This window comes from Mustela lutreola, chromosome 14 (genome assembly GCF_030435805.1).
Source record: "Mustela lutreola isolate mMusLut2 chromosome 14, mMusLut2.pri, whole genome shotgun sequence".
Classification (NCBI taxonomy): Eukaryota; Metazoa; Chordata; class Mammalia; order Carnivora; family Mustelidae; genus Mustela; species Mustela lutreola.
The window spans coordinates 17,676,631-17,696,689 of record NC_081303.1 but is presented as its reverse complement, the minus strand read 5'-3'; the positions used below and the strand labels follow the sequence as shown (position 1 = coordinate 17,696,689).

The 20,059-nt window shown below is 49.4% G+C and overlaps 1 protein-coding gene across 5 annotated transcripts in view; it reads right to left on the bottom strand.

Moving 5' to 3' along the window:
• Positions 1–20,059, bottom strand: part of CACNA1E (calcium voltage-gated channel subunit alpha1 E) — a 505,625-nt gene that overhangs the window by 284,280 nt on the left and 201,286 nt on the right. For 3 of the 5 annotated variants that reach the window (XM_059145248.1, XM_059145251.1, XM_059145250.1), the window contains exons 1-2: positions 13,365–13,498; positions 12,140–12,279 (exon numbers count right to left, since the gene is read on the bottom strand). In XM_059145248.1, coding sequence (XP_059001231.1) covers positions 12,140–12,279; positions 13,365–13,457 — 233 coding nt within the window. In that variant the 5' untranslated portion in view covers positions 13,458–13,498. Of the gene's footprint in view, positions 1–12,139; positions 12,280–13,364; positions 13,501–20,059 lie in introns of those variants that run through there. The other 2 variants (XM_059145253.1, XM_059145252.1) reach the window with 2 other exon arrangements.

Below are 20,059 nucleotides of genomic sequence, written 5' to 3'. Positions count from 1 at the left end.
CAGCAAAGACACAGCAGACCCGTCCGTTTCATTTTGTCTCCCCATGGCCAGTTATGTGGCCCTGGGCTAAGGACCAACGCCATAAGCCCAGCTGGGCTCCACAGGGGTAGGAGGAGGAGGTAAGATGCACGGGACGCCCACAGTGACGTAAATCATGAGACTTCAATGCAAATGTCACCTCAAATTGTGAACCAGCCACACCTGTCACTCAGCCTCCCAGTCACTGTCCCAGAGTTACAATCCAGGGAGAAAAGCCATGGCCTTGAGCTCCTCTCCTAACCACTGTGTCACCACAGCCCAGGCTTCTGAGAGAAGAGTGGCAGCCGAGACAGAAGGAAATGAAAGACAGGGTTGGAGGACATTGGAGCTCGGTCTTCCCAGTCAGTGCTCCTCAGAGCGGTAACTAGAGCTCTCCAATGAGGCAACCCGACTGAGGGAAGAGGGACATTCTCTTCAGCCCTCCTTTGTAACAACCACACCCCTCTAACCTGTGTATATCTGTATGAAGGAGGGAGGAGAAATGGCGGGCCAGAAGATGAAGCCAAAATATTAATTAACTAATTAATTAATAAAAGGCAGGGGGCAGGGGAATCTGGGTAATGCAGGGTTTTCATCATCCGTAAAGATGAAAAATGAAGGCCTCTGTTCCAGCTGTTACTCTTGGACTTTCTTTGTTGTTGTTGATAATCACTGTGGAAGGATTTGATCAGTTCTGATGAGATTAGATACGCTACCCAAAGGAAGTGAGAGAGAGATCCCACATTCAAGTTGCAGTAAACATCAGTCATGAAACAAAATGACAAACAATGGAAATCGTTTAATTAGCCACAGTTTTGGAATTTGCAGTAGACTGTAGTGAGACTTGTCTCTGAGGCTGCAAGTTTTATGGAGATAAATGACTGTTCTGAATGAGCGCTCCCGAACCCGAGTATTTTGGATACTTTCATTGTTTATACACTTTTTTTTCGAAGTTGCTTTATGTGTATTTTAGCATTTATCTTCATATTATCACTGTCCTGGGGGAAGGTATCACTGCTCACTGATTTGCTATTTTGTTGAATTGCCTTTCGGGGCACTTTTGCTGAGGCCGCTGGGCCTCAGAGGGTAGAGCGTGGGCTCTGGAATTGTTGGTAACGGAATTAAAATGGCATTCCCTGCCCTTCGTAGCTATTTGGCTACAAAGCACCTGACATAGCCCCTTTCAGCATTGATTTCCTCAACGCGAAAATGGAGACAGTTGTCAGCCTTGTTGTGTTTCTACATTTAAAATGACCTGTACCAGGGATGAGACGCAGCATGAAGGCTTTCCCATTTAAAATAAGACGTGTTAGCCATGGCTAACAGACACATGAGAAAATGTTCATTATCACAAGCCATCAGGGAGATTCAAATCAAAACCACATTGAGATAACACCTTACACCAGTCAGAATAGCCAAAATCAATAAGACAGTAAACAACGTGTGTTGGAGAGGATGTGGGGAAAGGGGAACCCTCTTACACTGTTGGTGGGAATGCAAGTTGGTGCAGCCTCTTTGGAGAACAGTGTGGAGATTCCTCAAGAAATTAAAAATAGAACTTCTCTATGACCCTGCAACTGTACTACGGGTGTTTACCCTGAAGATACTGATGTAGTGAAAAGAAGGGCCATCTGTACCCCAATGTTCATAGCAGCAATGGCCACGGTCGCCAAACTGTGGAAAGAACCAAGATGCCCTTCAACAGATGAATGGATGAAGAAGATATGGATATGGTCCATATATACTATTGAGTATTATGCCTCCATCAGAAAGGATGAATACCCAACTTTTGTATCAACATGGACGGGACTGGAAGAGATTATGCTGAGTGAAAGAAGTCAAGCAGAGAGAGTCAAGTATCATATGGTTTCACTTACTTGTGGAGCATAAGAGATAACATGGAGGACATGGGGAGATGGAGAAGAGAAGGGAGTTGGGGGAAATTGGAGGGGGAGACGAACCATGAGAGACTGTGGAGTCTGAGGAACAATCTGAGGGTCTTGATAAGGTGAGGATTGGGAAGTTGGGTGAGCCTGGTGGTGGGTATTAAGGAGGGCATGCATTGCATGGAGCACTGGATGTGATGCATAAACAATTAATTCTGGAACACTGAAAAGAAATTTAAAAAATTTAAAAAAAATTTTTTAAATAAACAAATAAAATAAAATAAGACATGTGAGCGTCTGGTGGAATGGGAGCCATCACCATCAACACTGGCATAGTCATTATTTCATTCACTTGTCACAAGACACAGTGAAAAAGTTAGAGCAAGTGCTGTCCTCACTTCACAAAGGAAACTGAGGTAGAGATCATTGAAGTGTCACCCAGCATCACGGAGACAATGCGTTGTAGTGTCAGGACCAGAGCCCACAAGCCCCGAAACATTCAGTCCCCTAGATTAAACTATTCCCATAGAAGATCCGCATATATACTCCAGCTAATGAAATGTTTCCTCCCACCCCAGCTGGACGGCCTAAGCACAATCAAGTAGCAGCAGCTTCCCACTGTCAGGGACAGTGGGGCACAACCACAAACCAGGCGGTGGGTCCCTGTTCACCGCGATCCGGCTGGGACACCCTCCACAAGTTGCTTGGCCTCTGGGGCCTCCGTGTGCTCTTCTGTGACAGATAATAAATGAGGGAAAGCCAAGGGGCACCTGGGTGGCTCAGCCTGTTACGTGTCTGCCTCTGGCTCAGGTCATGCATGATCTCTGGGTCCTGGCATTGAGCCCCGCGTCTGCCTCCTTGCTCTGCGGGGAGTCTGCTTCTCTCTCTCTCTCCCTCCCTCTGCCCTTCCCCACTGCTCCTTCTCACTCTTAAATTTCAAAAAAAAAAAAAACTTTAAAAAATAAATAAATAAGGGAAAGCCAGGGCAATTTAGCATCCTCCTAAATCTGAAATTCAGTAATCAAGTTTTAGTAACTGTAAACTTCACTTTCCTTTGTGTCTTCTCTTTAAGCTCTGTACACCTTCTTTTTCCTTTCAACACCTGTCCTGCTTCCCTTCAACCCCTCCTGTGGGCAACCACTCTGCACTCATCACCTCTGCTAGCTCCTGACTTCAGGGAGACGTGCATTAAATAGTGCTGCTGAATTGCACATTTCACACGGATGAACTTGAGCTTCACGGTGGACTCCATCTGCAACACAGACTCCAGGGGACACCTCTCTGCCTAGGTGAGGGGACGTGCGTCAGCCACAGAAGGCAAATGTAAACACGCCCCTCAATTCAGAAGCCTACCTGGTAATCCGACAGAATGAATATTTATGCTACATCCATCTCTGCTTTGCAGACATGCCGCGGAACGCCCTTGCTGCCACGCTCTCCCACACGCACTCACACACGTGGAAGAGGGCACGCACCGGAGGGCAGGCACTGGACGGCCCTAGGAGGGACACGGTCTGACTTAGAAAGCAACTTGCCATCATATTTTCTCTAAGCTGTTCTGAATGGACGTAAAGCCAGGAAAATAGCCCCAAACTGACCTCCCCAAGGATTCTGAAGCCTCTTCCACTCCCTCTCCCACTTCCTCCTTATTAACACCACGGCCAATTCAGGCCTTACTCGGTTCTCTCCAGTTCCAGCTTCTGTCAGTCAGTGGGGGAGGCAAGAAGCAGCCATTCAGGAAAGAGAAACAATGCTAAAACTAGAACATAGTAGCTGCTCAATAAATATCTTTTGAGTGACTCAAAGATAGTTCTCAATACTGAAAAAATGTCCTGTATGAAAGGACAATTTCCCAGCATTCAAGGAGTAATCCCCACTCACCCACCTGTCCACTACCACCTGGGACCCTCATTCAGAGTCTCCCTGAAGGAACTGGGTTTCTCACTGGCACAGACCTGAGAGATCTCTAAGCTCCGCGAGAAACAAAATTCCTTATTCTAACTCCAGCCTTCCCATCATTTATCTATCTGGAGGAAAACGCACTTTAAAAAAATAGTAATAATAATGTTCTGATGAAAGGAGCTGCCGCAAGCAGCAGCCGTGTGCCCCCAGTGTGGGGTTAGACATCTCCCAAATGACAAGCCCCAACACCCCCTCCCCTCACCGAGCCCTCCCGTGCCCCCCACCCCCCGCTTCACCCACGGAGAGCAGAGAGGATGAGCACAGGGCGGGTCTGTAAATCCTGCCAGGCTCACGGTATATAAATACAAGTGTTGTGGTACTATTACCACAGAGGTTTAAATCGGGCAGGGGGCCCCGGGACTGCGTTCGCAACACCTCCCCCACATTCTCGGCACTGGAGACGGGGCTCCCACCGGGAAACTGCTTTCCTCGATCTGTAGCTGCTCAGGAAACTCGTGTATTAGGGCGGCCTCCTTACAGAAGCCCTCTAAAAATACCTATCAATGTATATTTAGCTCCAGATACCACCCTCCTACCAACAGGCTTCAGGCTGAAGCACTCGGCGTGTGCTGCTCAGGAAAAGCTGGGGACCTGCGCTGGCAGCCCCCAGCATGTCCTCTGGCTTTCCTCTTTCCTGCTCCTTCTTCCTTTATCTCTCCTCTTCTCGGCTTGGTTATGCACATCCCCCCAAACTGCGGCCAAAGACATGGTCATGGCTCCCTTCTCCTCTCCCTGCCAAGACCTCAGAATGGATTGCTTCCAGGATAAAGAAGTCCTGTGCAGACTTAGAACGCATCATTCCAGTCCAGCTCAAAGCCTGCAGGGGTTCCCCACTGCCCCCCACCCCGGCTCCCGGGCCAGGCCGGCTTGAGCTCCTACAGACCTCCAGGCTGAGCTCTCAGACGCCACCGGCCAACACCCCAGAACGGTCCTGCTTACTCTCCCTCTTGCAGCTGCAAGGGTTTGGACGAAGCATTCCTTCCCCTGAAAACCTCCTCTTCCTTGTCTCAATCCCACCTGCCCATCTTGCATCCGAATTTAAATGTTACTTCTTTCGGAAAGTTTGCCCTAATCCCCCCCCAAAGGTAGGTTGCTGCCCTTCCTCTTGGTTTTCATGACATGTGGGTCCCGGCGTGGGACACTCAGCCCCAGCCCACCCACAGCCACGCACACCGAGCACAGTGCCGGGCACACTGTGGGTGTGCGACCACGTCTCGTGAAGGAAGACAGAAGGGTGGAGTGAGGGGCTCAGTAGAAAAAAAAAGAGGAAAAGCCCCAAGCTTAGATACACCTACCCACTCTCCAGGGCTTGCATGCAGACACTCATAGTTAAGGAATAGTCAAAACAGGTCATCTCCCACAGTAAGGATGCCAAACTGTTGGCACAGCATGCTCTGAGCAGTAACATACATACACACATCCATACGTGTGCATGTGGGATTACATACTACACAGTCTTTGGCACGTGGGTTAACAAACAGCAGCTTTCACTGTACAGCAAGTGGCAGGTGACTCACTCCTGTTGCTTTCTCCTTACCACCCCCTACAGCTACGTCTAGAAGGCTGGGTCTTCAATATTTCGCCCTGACCCTACCCCCGACGCCATCACCCAGGAAGCAATCCCCAAAAGGTAACACTGAGAACCCTGAAAACAGGCCCAAGTGACTAGAACCCTGTACCTCTTACTAACCTGAGTGAATTTACTAACTAAATTTTTTCTTTATTTATCTGACAGAGATCACAAGTAGGCAGAGAGGCAGGCAGAGAGAGAGGAGGAAGCAGGCTCCCTGCAGAGCAGAAAGCCCGATGTGGGGCTCGATCCCAGGACCCTGGGATCATGACCTGAGCCGAAGGCAGAGGCTTAACCCACTGAGCCACCCAGGTGTCTGGGAGACTGAATTCCCAGCTCTCCTTTCTCTAACAGAGTGATCAGAATGGGAGCCAGCTGGGACGAGTCATAGCTACATGAGAGAGACATTGTAGATTAAGGTGAAGGACTGGTAACAGATAACACTTCCCTACGCCCAAGCCCAGGCTTCCCTCCACACTCTCTTTTGCATCCTATAGGTGATGAGAGATTCTGGGATGAAGCAAAGGATTCAATTCAACTGACATTTACCTACTACAATCCAGGCCCTAAGGCTACAGAGAGGAATAGTGTTGAAAGACAGTTTTCCAACACTTGTTGTTTCCGGTCTTGTTGATTTTGGCTATTCTAATTGCTCTAAGGTGGTATCTCAATGTGGTTTTGATTTGAATCTCCCTGATGGCAAATGATGATGGACATTTTTTCACGTGTCTGTTAGCCATTTGTGTGTTGGAGAGGATGCGGAGAAAGGGGAACCCTCTTACACTGCTGGTGGGAATGCAAGCTGGTGCAGCCACTTTGGAGAACAGTGCGGAGATTCCTTAAGAAATTCAAAATAGAGCTACTCTATGACCCTGCAATTGTACGACTGGGTATTTACCCCAAAGATACAGATGTAGTGAAAAGAAGGGCCATCTGTACCCCAATGTTCATAGCAGCAATGGCCACAGTCACCTATGGCCATTGTGGAAAGAGTCAATATGCCCACTGTGTTCCGTGGAAAGAGTCAAGATGCCCTTCAGCAGAGGAATAAAGAAGATGTGGTCCATATATACAATGGAATATTATGCCTCCATTAGAAAGGATGAATACCCAACTTTTGTTATCCACATGGATGGGACTGGAAGAGATTATGCTGAGTGAAATAGGTCAAGCAGAGAGAGTCAACTATCATATGGTTTCACTTACTTGTGGAGCATAAGGAATAACACAGAGGACATAGGGCGATGGAGAGGAGAAGGGAGTTGGGGGAAATCGGAGCGGGAGAGGAACCATGAGAGACTGTGGACTCTGAGAAACAAACTGAGGGTTTTGGAGGGGAGGGTGGTGGTGGGTATTAAGGAGGGCATGTATTGCAGGGAGCACTGGGTGTGGTGCATAAACAATGAATTTTGGAGCACCAAAAAAAAATTAATTAATTAATTAATTAAAATTTAAAAAAAGAAAGAAAGAAAGACAGTCCTCACCCTTTCTTCTCTATTCTTAGCCACAGCCGAGGAGCATCTCTGCGCTCCCATCCTCCTCTATCAGTCACCCAGCTCTTCCAGGTACTATGATTTATTATAAAGACTACTAGGGGATAAGGACTTCAAATAATGTAGAATTTTCCAGGTGGCCTAACAAATGTTTAGAAACCACATGTCCTAAATTGTTACCAATACAAGAGATCCCAAGTTATGTAAGGTACTAGTTTGTTAAAGGAATGGCAAATTCCACTGTCTTTTAGGAGAAATGAGAATATATTAACTTTGGTGTGTCACAGTCCTAGCACTTGCTCGAGTGTTCCATGATACAAGTTTGTTCAAAAAATGGGTAAACGTGTGAATGAACGAACAAGCCTATTAATGAACTTGTGATTCAGCTTTTATAATTAACCCCACAAGAACTAAGCTACAGGGCTTCTTAACCACAGAGACAAGTCTTAGGATGGACATATGGGACTCGGGTCCTCCTGAAGTCACATGGGAAGCTGCAGCTCTGGGATGGGGATATTTGCCAAATCATGCACCGCGCACCCCACATTGCATCAAGGGAACTGAAGGAACACGCATTCACAGAGATTGCATACGACACACAGAGCCCGTCAGCTTGGCAGGTGGCTGACAGTGTGAAGAAGGACCCTGGTGCCAGCAGATGTGGGCTCAAGTCCTGCATCGAGTACTTTCTCGTAAGTCCCTCCCCGAACCTGTCTTCTTCGTCTATGACATGAGGATAATAAGACCTCATTTGGGGGATTATGAGCCTTAGATGAATAAAGCACATACATTAGCTTCCTAAACCATGAACTCTCTCAACTTACAGACCTAAGAATACCAGAGGTTGGAAGGTCAGAGGGACCCAGTCCCCAGCTACTCCTTCCTTAGCAAAGGTCACTGATAGAAGGTCTTTCACCGAACCAGCCGTCTGACACCTCAACACCCCCTCCGTCGGTCCCTCTCCTCGAGTCACACGCTGATGAGCTGAGAAGTTGTGCAGTCTCAGCCGGAGGCGCTGTGTCACGCTCCAGCACCTGTCATTCCCTCTGCACACAGGAGGAAAATGTGCAGGGACACCTGGAACTCCAGTGGGAAGTAGGCGCTGCCAGCAGGGACCACTGCAGTGGCGGATGTCAGGAAGCCCGGAGGGGGGCTGTCCCAGGCAAAGCACCAGCCCTGGGTCAAAGGGCACAGTGCCGAACCACGAGCTGCGGTCAAGAAGCAGTGACCTCGGACAGAGCACTTAACCAACCTGAGGACTCAATGAGTCACATCAAGAGGCTGATCTGCTTGGCTGCCTGGTTGGTATTATAACATATCTCACTGCTTCTAAGACCCCAAGAGTTGTAAGGTACCCTGTGAGCTCCTTCTTAGCAAAGACAGAAAGAAAAATGCTGTCAATTACACAATATCGTGTCCTTATTGTAAGACACGGGCTGACGTCGACGATGCTCCAGCTTGAGAAACGGGCACTGGGGAGCAGTGCGCTGTGCTGTGTGACACGCCATGTGCACCGCAGGCTAAATCCGAGGAGCCATTCCTGGGGAACCCTCAGCAGGAACCTCTAGAGCACCAAACCTTTTCCCTGGGGCACATTCATGTGGGAATTAAGGAGAGAGAAAGGAATCGGGAGGTGTAAGAACAGGGACAAAGTCCTGTTGGTTCCAATGGACAGCAGGGACATTTTGGCAAAGTCTGAAGAGCCACTATTAAGAGGCTGGAGGGCTGAGCAGGCCCTCAGAGAATGAAGAGGATGAGTGACATAGCCTCGGGGTCACCACCTGGGCCCACTCGTGTGCACCCCGACACAGGCAAGCAAGGACATGGAGGACCTTCCTGGCCATGCTAATGGAAAGATCCTGGTGATTCCTACAAACCTGCTCCTCAAGCCACATGGCAACCCTTCTGGGAAGCCTGTGCCTCAGTTTCCAACAGTCTTCTCCCCTCCTGTCAAAGGGTCCAGTTCCTCCACCTCCCCTCACACATACTAGCGGCCGGACCCCACACCAGAACGGCAGAGCCACCTTTAGAAGCACTTCAACCTGTCATGATGCCTCTCAAAATGTGATGTCCTAAAGACGTACACTGCAACACTTTTAATCATTAACTAAAATAGCCCAAACCAGAAGGCAACCTCGCTGTCAAATCATGGAAAAAATGGAGAAGTCGGGGCGCCTGGGTGGCTCAGTGGGTTAAAGCCTCTGCCTCTGGCTCAGGTCATGGTCAGGTCCTGGGATCAAGCCCCGCATCGGGCTCTCTGCTCGGCAGGGAGACTGCTTCCTCCTCTCTCTCTGCCTGCTTCTCTGCCTACTTGTGATCTCTGTCTGTCAAATAAATAAATAAAATCTTTAAAAATGGAGAAGTCCTCATCTTCCATGGACATCCAGGTAATAAACTGCTGGTCGAGCATTACAGATTTTTACCAAAATATAGAGTAATATGTACTATGTCCATACGGCTTTGACAAAAGGCCGCAAAATTATATGCATTGATAAGAAAACTTCCTTAGCACTGAAAGGTCTGGAAGGAAACACCACCAAACAGTTATGAATTCTTCATCAGTAAACTGTTTTTCTCTTTTGACTTTCCAATATTTTGTTTAATGGACACATAATAGTTTAAAATAAAAATAAATGGATGAGGGGCACCAGGGTGGCTCGGTCAGTTAAGCATCTAACTCTTGACTTCAGCTCAGGTCATGATCTCAGGGTTGTGAGATCGAGCCCCACATCAGGCTCTGTGCTGGGTGTGGAACCTCCTTAAGTGTCTCTCTCCCTCCTCCTCTTCTTTGCGCCCCCCAACTCTCTAAATAAGTAAATGGTGAGATGAGAAATTTCAAATGGCCTCTGACACATACAGAACTCAACAGGACCAAAAGCGCACACAATGTGGACATATAAACCACATGCATTGCAGTATGTGGTACTTTGCTCCCAGATAGAATCACAATATTTCTAAAGGACTCAGATTCTCGTTTAGATCTCTCACGATATAGTAGTATTACTTATGTTAGGGACATTTAAAACATCATCAAGCCACTATCAAAAAGTCAAAAGATAACAAGCCTTGGCGGGGACGTGGAGAAAAGGGAGCCCTCATGCACTATTGGTGCAAATGTTAAATTGGCACAGTCACTATGGAAAATAGTATAGAGGCTCCTCAAAAAATTAAAAATAGAAATACCATAAATCCAGCAATTCCACTTCTGAGTATATAACCAAAGGAAATAAAACCACTAACTTGAAGAGATACTTACACCTCCATGTTTGCTGTAGCATTATTCACAATAGCCAAGATAGGAAAACAACCTCAAAGTCCATCGGTGGGTGACGAAGGAATGCTACTTAGCCTTAAAAAAAAGAATGATGCCATTTGCGATGATACGGATGAACTCAGAGGACATTATGCTAACTGAAATAACCCAAGCACTGAAAAGAAAACTACTTCATGATCTCATTTCTATGCAAAACCTTAAAAAAAAAAATCGAACTCACAGTAACAGAGAAATGAATGGTACTTGCTAGGAGCTGGGAGTGGGGGAGAAACCTGTCAAGAGTGCAAACTATCAGCTACAGAGGAGTAAGTCCCGGACACCAGCATGGTGACCACACGGTGACTACAGTTAATAATAATGTACCATACACTTCAAATTTGCAGAGTGGAGCTCAAGTGATCTCACCACACACATGAAACAGGTAACCGTGTGAGATGACGGGTATGTTCATTAGCTTGATTGTGGTAATCATTCTGCAGTGTGTATCTAAACATCACAACACGCACTTTAAATATATACAATTTCTATCCATCAATCATACCTCCATAAAGCTGAAAAAAATAAACCATGAGAAACATGGCCCAGGTGTGCTGCATTGTCGATGACCACGCACTTCTGAAACACTATGTACAAATTATCTTCATAGACTAAGCCATGTTTAAGATTCAGTAGAATTTTTTTTTTATAAGAGTAACCTTCAGAAAATCCTCCCATAAGACAAATGTTTTTAAACATCATAGTCTCCATTTATCTGTTCCCTATACTAGCGGTTTGCCTGCTGATGAGCCGCATTCGAACATTCCAGTCCTACACACCTTCCCCTTCTTCTCTTTCACCTAATCGCGATTGGTGGGAAGGTTAAAGTATGAGTACTGCATGTGTTCCACAAGACATGAGTGGACGCGAACATTCCCAAGGTCTCGTTTTCCTCAGACTTTATCTACCTCCGCTCCTCTGTTCCCTGGAACAAATTTCCTCTTTGTTCCCCCCTCCTTTTGATCAGTCATAATGGTGGCTCCTAGATTCCCCTCCTCACTTTTCTACTGCATTCTCTTCTTTTCCACACAGGTCTGGCAAGCAGCTGGGTATGGGACTTCTCAAGTCACACCCCTTACTGCCGCAGTCATGCCCACACAGGCCAGGGGCTCCCCCATGAGGCCTGGGCCACTACCCTCCCATGCAGGCACCAAAAGCCACCAGACACAAATAACAGCGAGCAACCACAAAAGCCCAGAAAGTCATGCCCATTACCACCAGTCCCAAGGCCATCACATATGCTGCTAATGGCATTGGATGGGCCCCAATAGAGGCCATACTATATTCATTCTCCAAAAAATGATTTATCAAATATTTAAATAATGCAAATATGACACTGCATCAGCAATAATTCAGGATTACTTATCAAATATTTTAATGTGTTTCAATTTTATACTCCTATTAATAAATCCGCAAATCATAAAAAGTTCTGTGGTCGGGACACAAGTCTCAATGATCAGTTAAGAAAATATCATTGCAGGGGGTGGTTCTTCTTCAACATTCAAGGAAACACTGCATCTCATGGCATTTGGGGCCCATTTTGCTGGGGGCCCCTCAGGCTAGCGCAAGCTGTGTGCTTTAGTGCAAAGACTCACTGGGATATGTGTGTCCAGCACTAGTCAAACACCGAATGAAAACCAGAAGCAGAAGTAGCCACACTTTGGTTCTGTAACCTCTACAGAATGCCACAAGCATCCCCACAGAGTACTCGTTCCCCCTGCACATGGGTCACCTATGGTTTAGCCCCGTGAGGAATCTCATCCTTGAACTTTTTTGTTCTGACCCTACTCCCCGCACCGCCTTCCCACCCCTGGGTTCCTTGTACCAGTCACTTCAGGACCACAAGACCACACGGGCACAACCCCTCACACCAGAAAGGACTGACTGGAAAAGGACTCACCCACTGAGGACCACGATGAAGTCCATGACATTCCAGCCATTGCGGAGGTACGAGCCCTTATGGAAGATGAACCCCAGGGCCACAATTTTGATACCAGCTTCAAAGCAAAAGATCCCAATGAAATACGGTTCCGTCTTCTCCTGCGGGATGAGAAGCATGGGTTCTGGTTAAGGGACTGGGGGAATGCAGACAAAGTCACGCCCCGGCCACCCTCTCCACTCTGACTACTCCTCGCTCCTACAGGACACCTGAGTACAAGTGGGAAGTGAGTGCACTCACTGAAGGACTCGGGGAATGCACAAGCGCACCGGAAGCCTGGGGGAGCCAGCTGCCGGAAGGGATAGGTATGGGGGGTCACAGTCAAGTCAGACCTCTTCCCAGGAGAGTGGCTGACGTTTCTGGCTTCACCCTGGCAAAGTTGGCTTTTCTTTCCTTTTTTTTTTTTTTTTTTTTTAGATTTTATTTATTTGACAGAAAGAGATCACAAGTAGGCAAAGAGGTAGGCAGAGAGAGAGGAAGAAGCAGGCTCCCTGCTGAGCAGAGAGCCCAATACGGGGCTCAATCCCAGGACCCGGAGATCATGACCTGAGCCTTCTTTCTTTGTGTGCTTTGAATGAAAGCCGAAGCCAGAGGCTTAACCCACTGAGCCACCCGGGCACCCCCAGAGTTGGCTTTTCCTCTGCTGGCCTTCACTTACCCTGTAAGCTCGAGGGTTCTCTTCTGCAGGTAATTAGGCTGAAGCCACTTATGCATACATTTAGATTTTAAGCTATTAGGTTGTCCTCTGTTGGGAGAATACACTAGACACGTGACTCCTTGCTTTAAGGAGAGTACGGACACGACACCTACAAAGCTCAGCACTGTGAAGGCACGTAGGCTTGGAGCACCCTTCTTTCTCCCTCTCGCTTCCCAATCCGTTAGGCAGGGGAGTGAAGTTAATGGCCCCTGCTCCTGCCCTTTCCTCTTGTCTGGCTACCACACCGTGTGTCCACAAGTGTTTGTGATGCCCTCAGAACTTCTGGGAGCGGGAGTTAGAATGGTCAGTCCTCTCGTCCTTCTGCCTCCCAGTGGGGTTTGTCACCAGCATGTCCCTCAGCAAAGAACAAAGTCCTCACTGAACTGTAGCGGGCGGTGGGGGAGGGGGCCAGGTGAGGAAGCAAAGGAGAAGGGAACCACTGGGGGAGAGAAGGGACCGGGGAAAGAGGAGAAGGAAGGAGGCACATACCAGTCTGCGGGACATCGGGGTCTTGTCATCCTCAGGAAGATGCTGTTCCAGGGCCAAGACAATGCAGTTGGCAATGATGGTGGCCAAAATCATGTACTCAAACGGCGTAGGAAAGATGAAGTTAAGGAACAGATTCACCCGGGAGAGAGGGATGCAGCCTCCCTGATGGATGGCTGTGCACAGAAATACACAAACTGCATCAAACCCCGCGGGCCGTTCGCAGGGCCTGTGCCATCTCTAGCAGCCAGCAGGCGGCCGGGCAGCGGAGGGCCCTTCACGTGGGAAACTACAACTGTTTCTGATTGGGCTCGAAACCCCGAGCACCTTCTCCAACAGAAGGAGAAATGCAGCCAATAAATAATATAGTTAGACATCTGGCCGACACTCCAGCTACTCACGGGATTCAAAGGCACAGCAGGGATGAAGCAGGGCTGAAAACGGAAACGGAAAGAAGGAAGAGACTGGGATGCGGCGGCTCCCGCTCGTCCCGCTCCCGCCACGGCGCTGGACGACGATGCTTCAGCAAGGACCCAGCCGTGGCTGTCGGGAGCTGTCTCCGGGAATCACCTCTGGGGTTTCCTCCTCTAGAACCTCTGCTCAGTGGAATAGAAGAGCCTTTGGAAAAAAGAACAGTTCTCTCCATGTGAGCTCTTTTCTGTTTCAATAGCCAATTCACAAAAAAATTTAATGCAGTCAGAAGCTTGCCTTGACCCACCCTGTTTCTCCCAAGCTTCTACACAGATAGAAAACAGGGACACATCATGAGTCTGGGTCCAGGTAGCAAAGTTAGGGCATCTAAGAACCAAACTACAAGCGAATGGATAATGATTTCAGGCTTTTCTCTGTTGCATTTCTCTGCAGACCAATGAGGAGGCTCCCTAAGCCCTTCTGCACAGCAGGACTATGATTCAAGTGCCTGCATGCGGGCTCTTGGGGGCACCACAAGCCCAGGAGGAGTTGGAGGGGGCACTGTTCCCAGAGAGAGAGAGAGGGAATCACCAGCTTCCGGAGTCAAGTCACTCTGCATGCTGGATTTCATTCCGTGACTATTGTTGTGACAAACACAAGTGAGCTGTCACCACAGGTCTTGCCAAGCAACCTATGCTCTGGCAGATTCTGGCATCTGGGACGGAGAAAAGAGTAGATCTGGCCAAGTGGAGGGAAGGCAAGTGACCATCCCCCTTGTCCCATCACCACCTTCTAGGCCTGCTGTGTAGCATGTAGGGCCTAGAGCTTTCCCTAGGGAGGGCAGATCATAATCAGGCCCTGATGCTTTCCCGTACCAGTGCCCATCAGTGGTCAGTGTGCATTCAGGACATATGTGAGGAAGGGCCGGGCACAGAGCTCCTCCCTGCCGAGGTGACATGGGAAGGAGATGAGAGGTGCCTGTGGCTGCTCAGGCCCAGTGCTGGAAGGGAGGTTGCCTCAGGCGAGGCAGGAAGCTGCACCTGAGCTTCGAGACCTCTCCACTGGCTCTCAGCAGTGCCCAGGGCTGTCTCCTCCCCGCCACCAGCACCCGAGTCACCACCCACTCTCCCTCCCACACAGCCCTAGCGCTCACCCAGGACCCACAATCTAGGGACGGCTCTGCTGGCTTCTGCTACTCCAGGGCTTGGCCACCAGATCTGAAGACTGGGTGGGCTCCAAGGCCTTCAGTGCCAGCCCTCTGCCTCCACACCCCACGGTGCCTATTTCCACCCATCCAGTCAGAGGAGAATCTACCCACACACCCAGCCATTCCTCTTCCCGCAATTTCTCTCCTACCGAACTCGGTCCCTGAGAGCTAAACATGCCAGCGGACATGCTCCACAGATGTCACCCTTCTTGGGACAACCCCCCCCCCTCCGCCGCCCAACAACACACCCAGGGTGACCAAAACCCACTGACCACAGGGGGCCTTCTTTTCCCTCCCGTCATGGGCTCTGACTCAGAGCTCTGACCAAGTGTAGAGGGACCAGGGCACAGCGGGACCTGGTGTCCCATAAGCCATCTGAAAAGTCTAGCTGGTCCTGGGCCAGGTTCAGACACCTGGAAGCCCCCAGACTCAAACGGTAACACGAGGACGGAAGCAAGGCAGAAGCGGTGGCCCAGGCATACCAGCCTTTCCCTGACCATATGCCGACCAGCCGCTGACGAAGGTCAGGAGAAGAGGAGGGCATGTAGGCCAGTGTTCCTACAATGCAGGCCGCGGGATACACGGATGCTAGTGCCGTAGGAATCTGCAATCAGATCAATGAGGGAAAGCCAGAACTCAGGAGAGTGAGCCGGCTTCCCCCCAGCAGGACTTCTTGGAAGCTTAGGGACTATTATCAACAGCGTCCACTGCCTCCCCCAAAGGCAGTGGGAATGGTATAGAGTATTCCTTTTTTTTTTTTTTTTTAAGAATTTTTACTTACTTGAGGGAGAGAGAGTGAGCGATCATGAGAGTGGGGTGAGGGGCAGAGGGAGAAGCAGATTCCCTACTGAGCAAGGAGCCCGAGGTGGGACTCGATCCTATGACCCTGGGATCATGACCTGAGCCGAAGGCAGTCGCTTAACCGACTGAGCCCCCCAGGCGCCCCGGTATGCAGCATTCCTTAACTTGCTTCACCACACCATCGTTTCATCAGACCACCTCTCCTGGGAATGGCGTCAGAGAAGGTATTTGGGAAACTCTGGTCCAAAGGGCAGATGTCACCGCCGGTCCCCAGGTGTGAGAAGGAGGGCTGCTGCTCCGGCGGGAGGGAAGCTGGCGTCCCTCCCACCTCCTGCCTCATCCTTAGTCGAAGCGGAACCATTCACAAGGTGTGGGCTCAGCTGCCCTTGGCCCTGGCTAGCAGGGCCCCGGCAAGTTCAGAAAAGCGGCTCAGCGGGTCCAAGGCACCCAGCAGGTGACCCGGGAAGCAGGAATGGGGAGTGGCAGACATCATGGGTGTGCCTGGGTTCTAGAATTGCTTTTTGAGGTTCAGGCTTCTACCCCTGAGAACTGCCAAGTGACAGCCACAGACGTCAGTAAATCTGCTTTTAGGTGCTGACTTGAAGGCATGACAGGTCATGGTGGCCATATGCCGCCCCGGGCTCTCTACCCCACAACACCTCCTGGGACTGTGGCAGCCCCTCGGCAGACCCCACTCCCTGCTCCCACGTCCACACCTGCATTTCCCTAGTCGGATCACCTAAGCATACGGCTCCCTTCGAGGACCTGTCAGCTCACCTACTGGAGAACACCCAGGTGCAGATATTTGAGGCTTCTCTGTGACCACCAGGCTAGCTTTGGGAAGGTGTAGCCATCACCACCGCCGGCTGCTTAGGGCAGGAGCAAGGCTCTTGGCCCTAGGTGCTAATGACCCAAACTTTCTGTGACTAACCAAGTATCTGGATGGCCGAGAATTCATGAGGTCTCAGTCAACGGCAGTGCCTAAAGCCCTGGAGGATTCCATCGAAAAGTGAGGGTTTGGTGATTCTCAGGTTCTGAGAAGACCCCATTACCATTGCCCTCCCCCATCCATACCCTCTGCCTACATTCTGACATCTAAGGACCCAGGCAGAGCAACAATCCTCTGGCTTGAAGTGTGGAAAGCGGTTAAATGACATATCCTTGGGACAGTTGTCCCTGTAGACCTTAAGGCTCATCTCAACCTCGGGATGAACTTGGGTTTGGGGCAATGAAGAACCTGAGGTGAGGTTCTGCTGCAGAAGCAGAGGTGAAAGAAAGGGCGGTGACGGGTAATCTCGCCAGAGAGCAACCAGTTCCATCTGGGGCCCGGCCACTCTCCCTTCCAGACCTTTCCTCACCCCCTTCTCTTTCTGAAGAAAGCAAGAAGAACAGGCACGTACATGTCAACACTCTAGCCTCCACCTGCAATGGGCTTTCTCCTCTTTTCCAGTCCTGTGTTCAGAACATGCTAGAATTAACCACCCTGTCCGGGAAGGTTTCTCCCTGTGCCCCACAGCTCTTTCTATTGTACAATTTTTTCACCTCTCTTCCTATTTGTCTCCCCAAGAAATTACACTTGAAAGCAAGGACACGTTCTTGTTCATCTCTCCAATGGCAGTGCTTACAGAGCCCCTAGTACACAGCAGGAGCCGACTCAATGCTCAACGCAGGCATGAATGAATGGGAGGCACCCCTGGGAGCAGCAGCACGACATTCACTCGTGCTGGCTCAGGCCCGGGCTCCTGCTCACCCCCACCCTTGGGAGCTGACTCAGAGGTGCCACTCCCGTTTCTTCTCATCTACCCTCATAACTTCAAGCCAAATAAGCTTGGCTCTAAGGCTTGTGGCTCTGCTCTATCTCCCAAGGCAAGAGCCTGGACTGCAAATAATGGTCAACAGGCCAAGGGAATGCACCTCTGGCTTGACAAAGATGTGACCTGGAAAGGTCAAGGAAGCTCCATGTTGCCAAGACCTCAAAGAACAAGGCCCTTCATGAGACAGTAATGGAAGACTGTCCAGACTCTGAGGCCCTCCGCCCAGGAATTCAGTGGCTCCCATCACACTCTGTGGACCCCAGATGCATCCTGGAGAACCGTATCTCTCCCAGGTATCCAGACTGTAGTCGGAGATCTTAAATAAATGGAGCCAGCAGGGCGGTGAGATGTGGGAGCCTGAGGGCACAAGTGTTGCCTGTCTTACCTCCAGACCCCTTGTGTCCATCGCATGGTAGGCACCCAATGATTGTCTTCTAATTAATTAATGAATCAATCAATTGGTAAATGAATGGCATAGAGAAGCGAGAGTCAGAGGTATCCTTGCAAAGGTATCTCCTACCTTCTCCACACTGTGTACCCACTTGAACTTTCCGTACTCTAGTCTGTGTATACACATTAGCTATTCAAAAATAGAAACCAGCATGCAGAGAGGATCCCTTCAATGTAAAAAGGATTTTTTAAAAAGGAGCAAAGGAAAAAAAATCTGTCACACTAGAAGGATAATGAGTTTTCTTGGGGGTAGTGGGGTTATTTTCACTTTCTTCTCTACCCCTTTACACATTGTCTTGAGTGTTATAATGAGTATGCATTAGTTTATAATTATAAAATCAATGTATTCTGAATATAAAATATGTATTTTGAAAAAACACAAGCCAACACAATAAAACCATCCCAACCTGAGGGTCATGGAAATTAGTACAAGGTTTCTGAGAGGATCTAAGGCAGGATAACAAAGGGACAGGACCCAAGGAGGAAATGGCAGTGAAAGTGCTTTGAAACCCCCCAAGACGCCTCCGCTCCCGTATGTGTCTCACTATCTGTTCACCAGGGGCCTCATTTCATCCACTTTCCTGGCAATCTCCCCAAACACCCCTTCACTCCACTCTCCCCCTGAGCCCATTAATGAGGACCTCTGTCGCTCCATCTCTACCCCTCCCGTCTAGCAGCTTCAAGACAATCATTAGGGAAATGACAAAAATAGGTTCGCTTATTGATTTATCTCCTTTACCCGATGCTCCTTCCTTCCAACGGTTGACTTGTTTCCTTAGCAACACAGCTAATTTGAGCAGCACTACTTGGCCTGCACACCTGCCATTTGTTCATTTCCTTCCTGAGGCGCAGAAAGCCAGGGCGAGGAAGAGGGCTGCCCCATAGGCCACAGTTGTGGTGCTGGCTCTGCTTGTCACCAGGGCCCTGGGGACCCGTCCCGGGACAAGAACCCTCCTTTGGCCTGGACCACCAGAGCCTCACCTGCCAACACCTCTCGGGGCAGGTCTGCAGGCACAGGACCGGGAGAGACTTAGGACTCTAGCAGCACACCTGGGGAGCTCCAGGGGAAACCTGCATCTTCACCACCACCAGGATGCTGATCCTAGGACCCCTCAGCTCCTGGCTGTGTCCTCTCAGAGCTGTGACATCAGAGCTCACTAAGGAGACTACCCGTACTCAGAGAGGCCGAGAGGCCACAAGGGACAGAATGCTGTGCTCTCTCCCTGACTCCAGGCCCTAATGGCGAATGCGCTTTCGTGGGGAGCAGACTGTGGCCACTTACGCACTTCCTCAAAACTCCTGGGGGAGCCAAGATAGCCCCCGAGTCTCAGGGGAGGCTTATCCCAGTCACCTTTACCCATTTCCACTCCTCACCCCCACAGCCCAGAACACTCTCCTGGCAAGATCTGTCTCCATTCCCTCCTTTCCTTTCCATACCAGCGGCCTATTTTTGGAGGTTCAATTCTAAGAGATGAAAGAGGCCTCAGAAGATGGCCTGGGCCATTCTAGTGGAATGTTAACTCAAAGACAGTCAGAGGGAAGGGGCCCTGACTAATCTGTGATTCCCTCAAGCACTACACCAGAGAGACATTTTACATATGAATGATAATGAAATACAGCTATACAGCTCTCCAAGTCTTTCAGACTACTTTTTTTTTTTTTTTTTTTTTTTAATGAGAAGAACCAGAATCTTCCTGGAAACCTACAATGCAATGGAGAAATACAGATTGGTAACGGGAAACCAGAGCCAGGGTTCCCACTGCAAAATCTGCCCCAATGTGGCGCTCAAGGCAGGGGAAAGCACCGCCATCCATTCCCGCAGAACCAAACACCAAATACAGAAGAATCAAAGTCTAAAATGATCCATGAATATAAAGTCCTTTGAAAACCAGTAAGGTGCTACACAAATGCACAGTCATTTTTATTACCCTACTAAATCACTCTTAAGTATCTACTGTGACTCTAAGCTTTGGGATAAGCAACAGTTTGAGCTCATAGCCTCCAGGAGTGGGCTG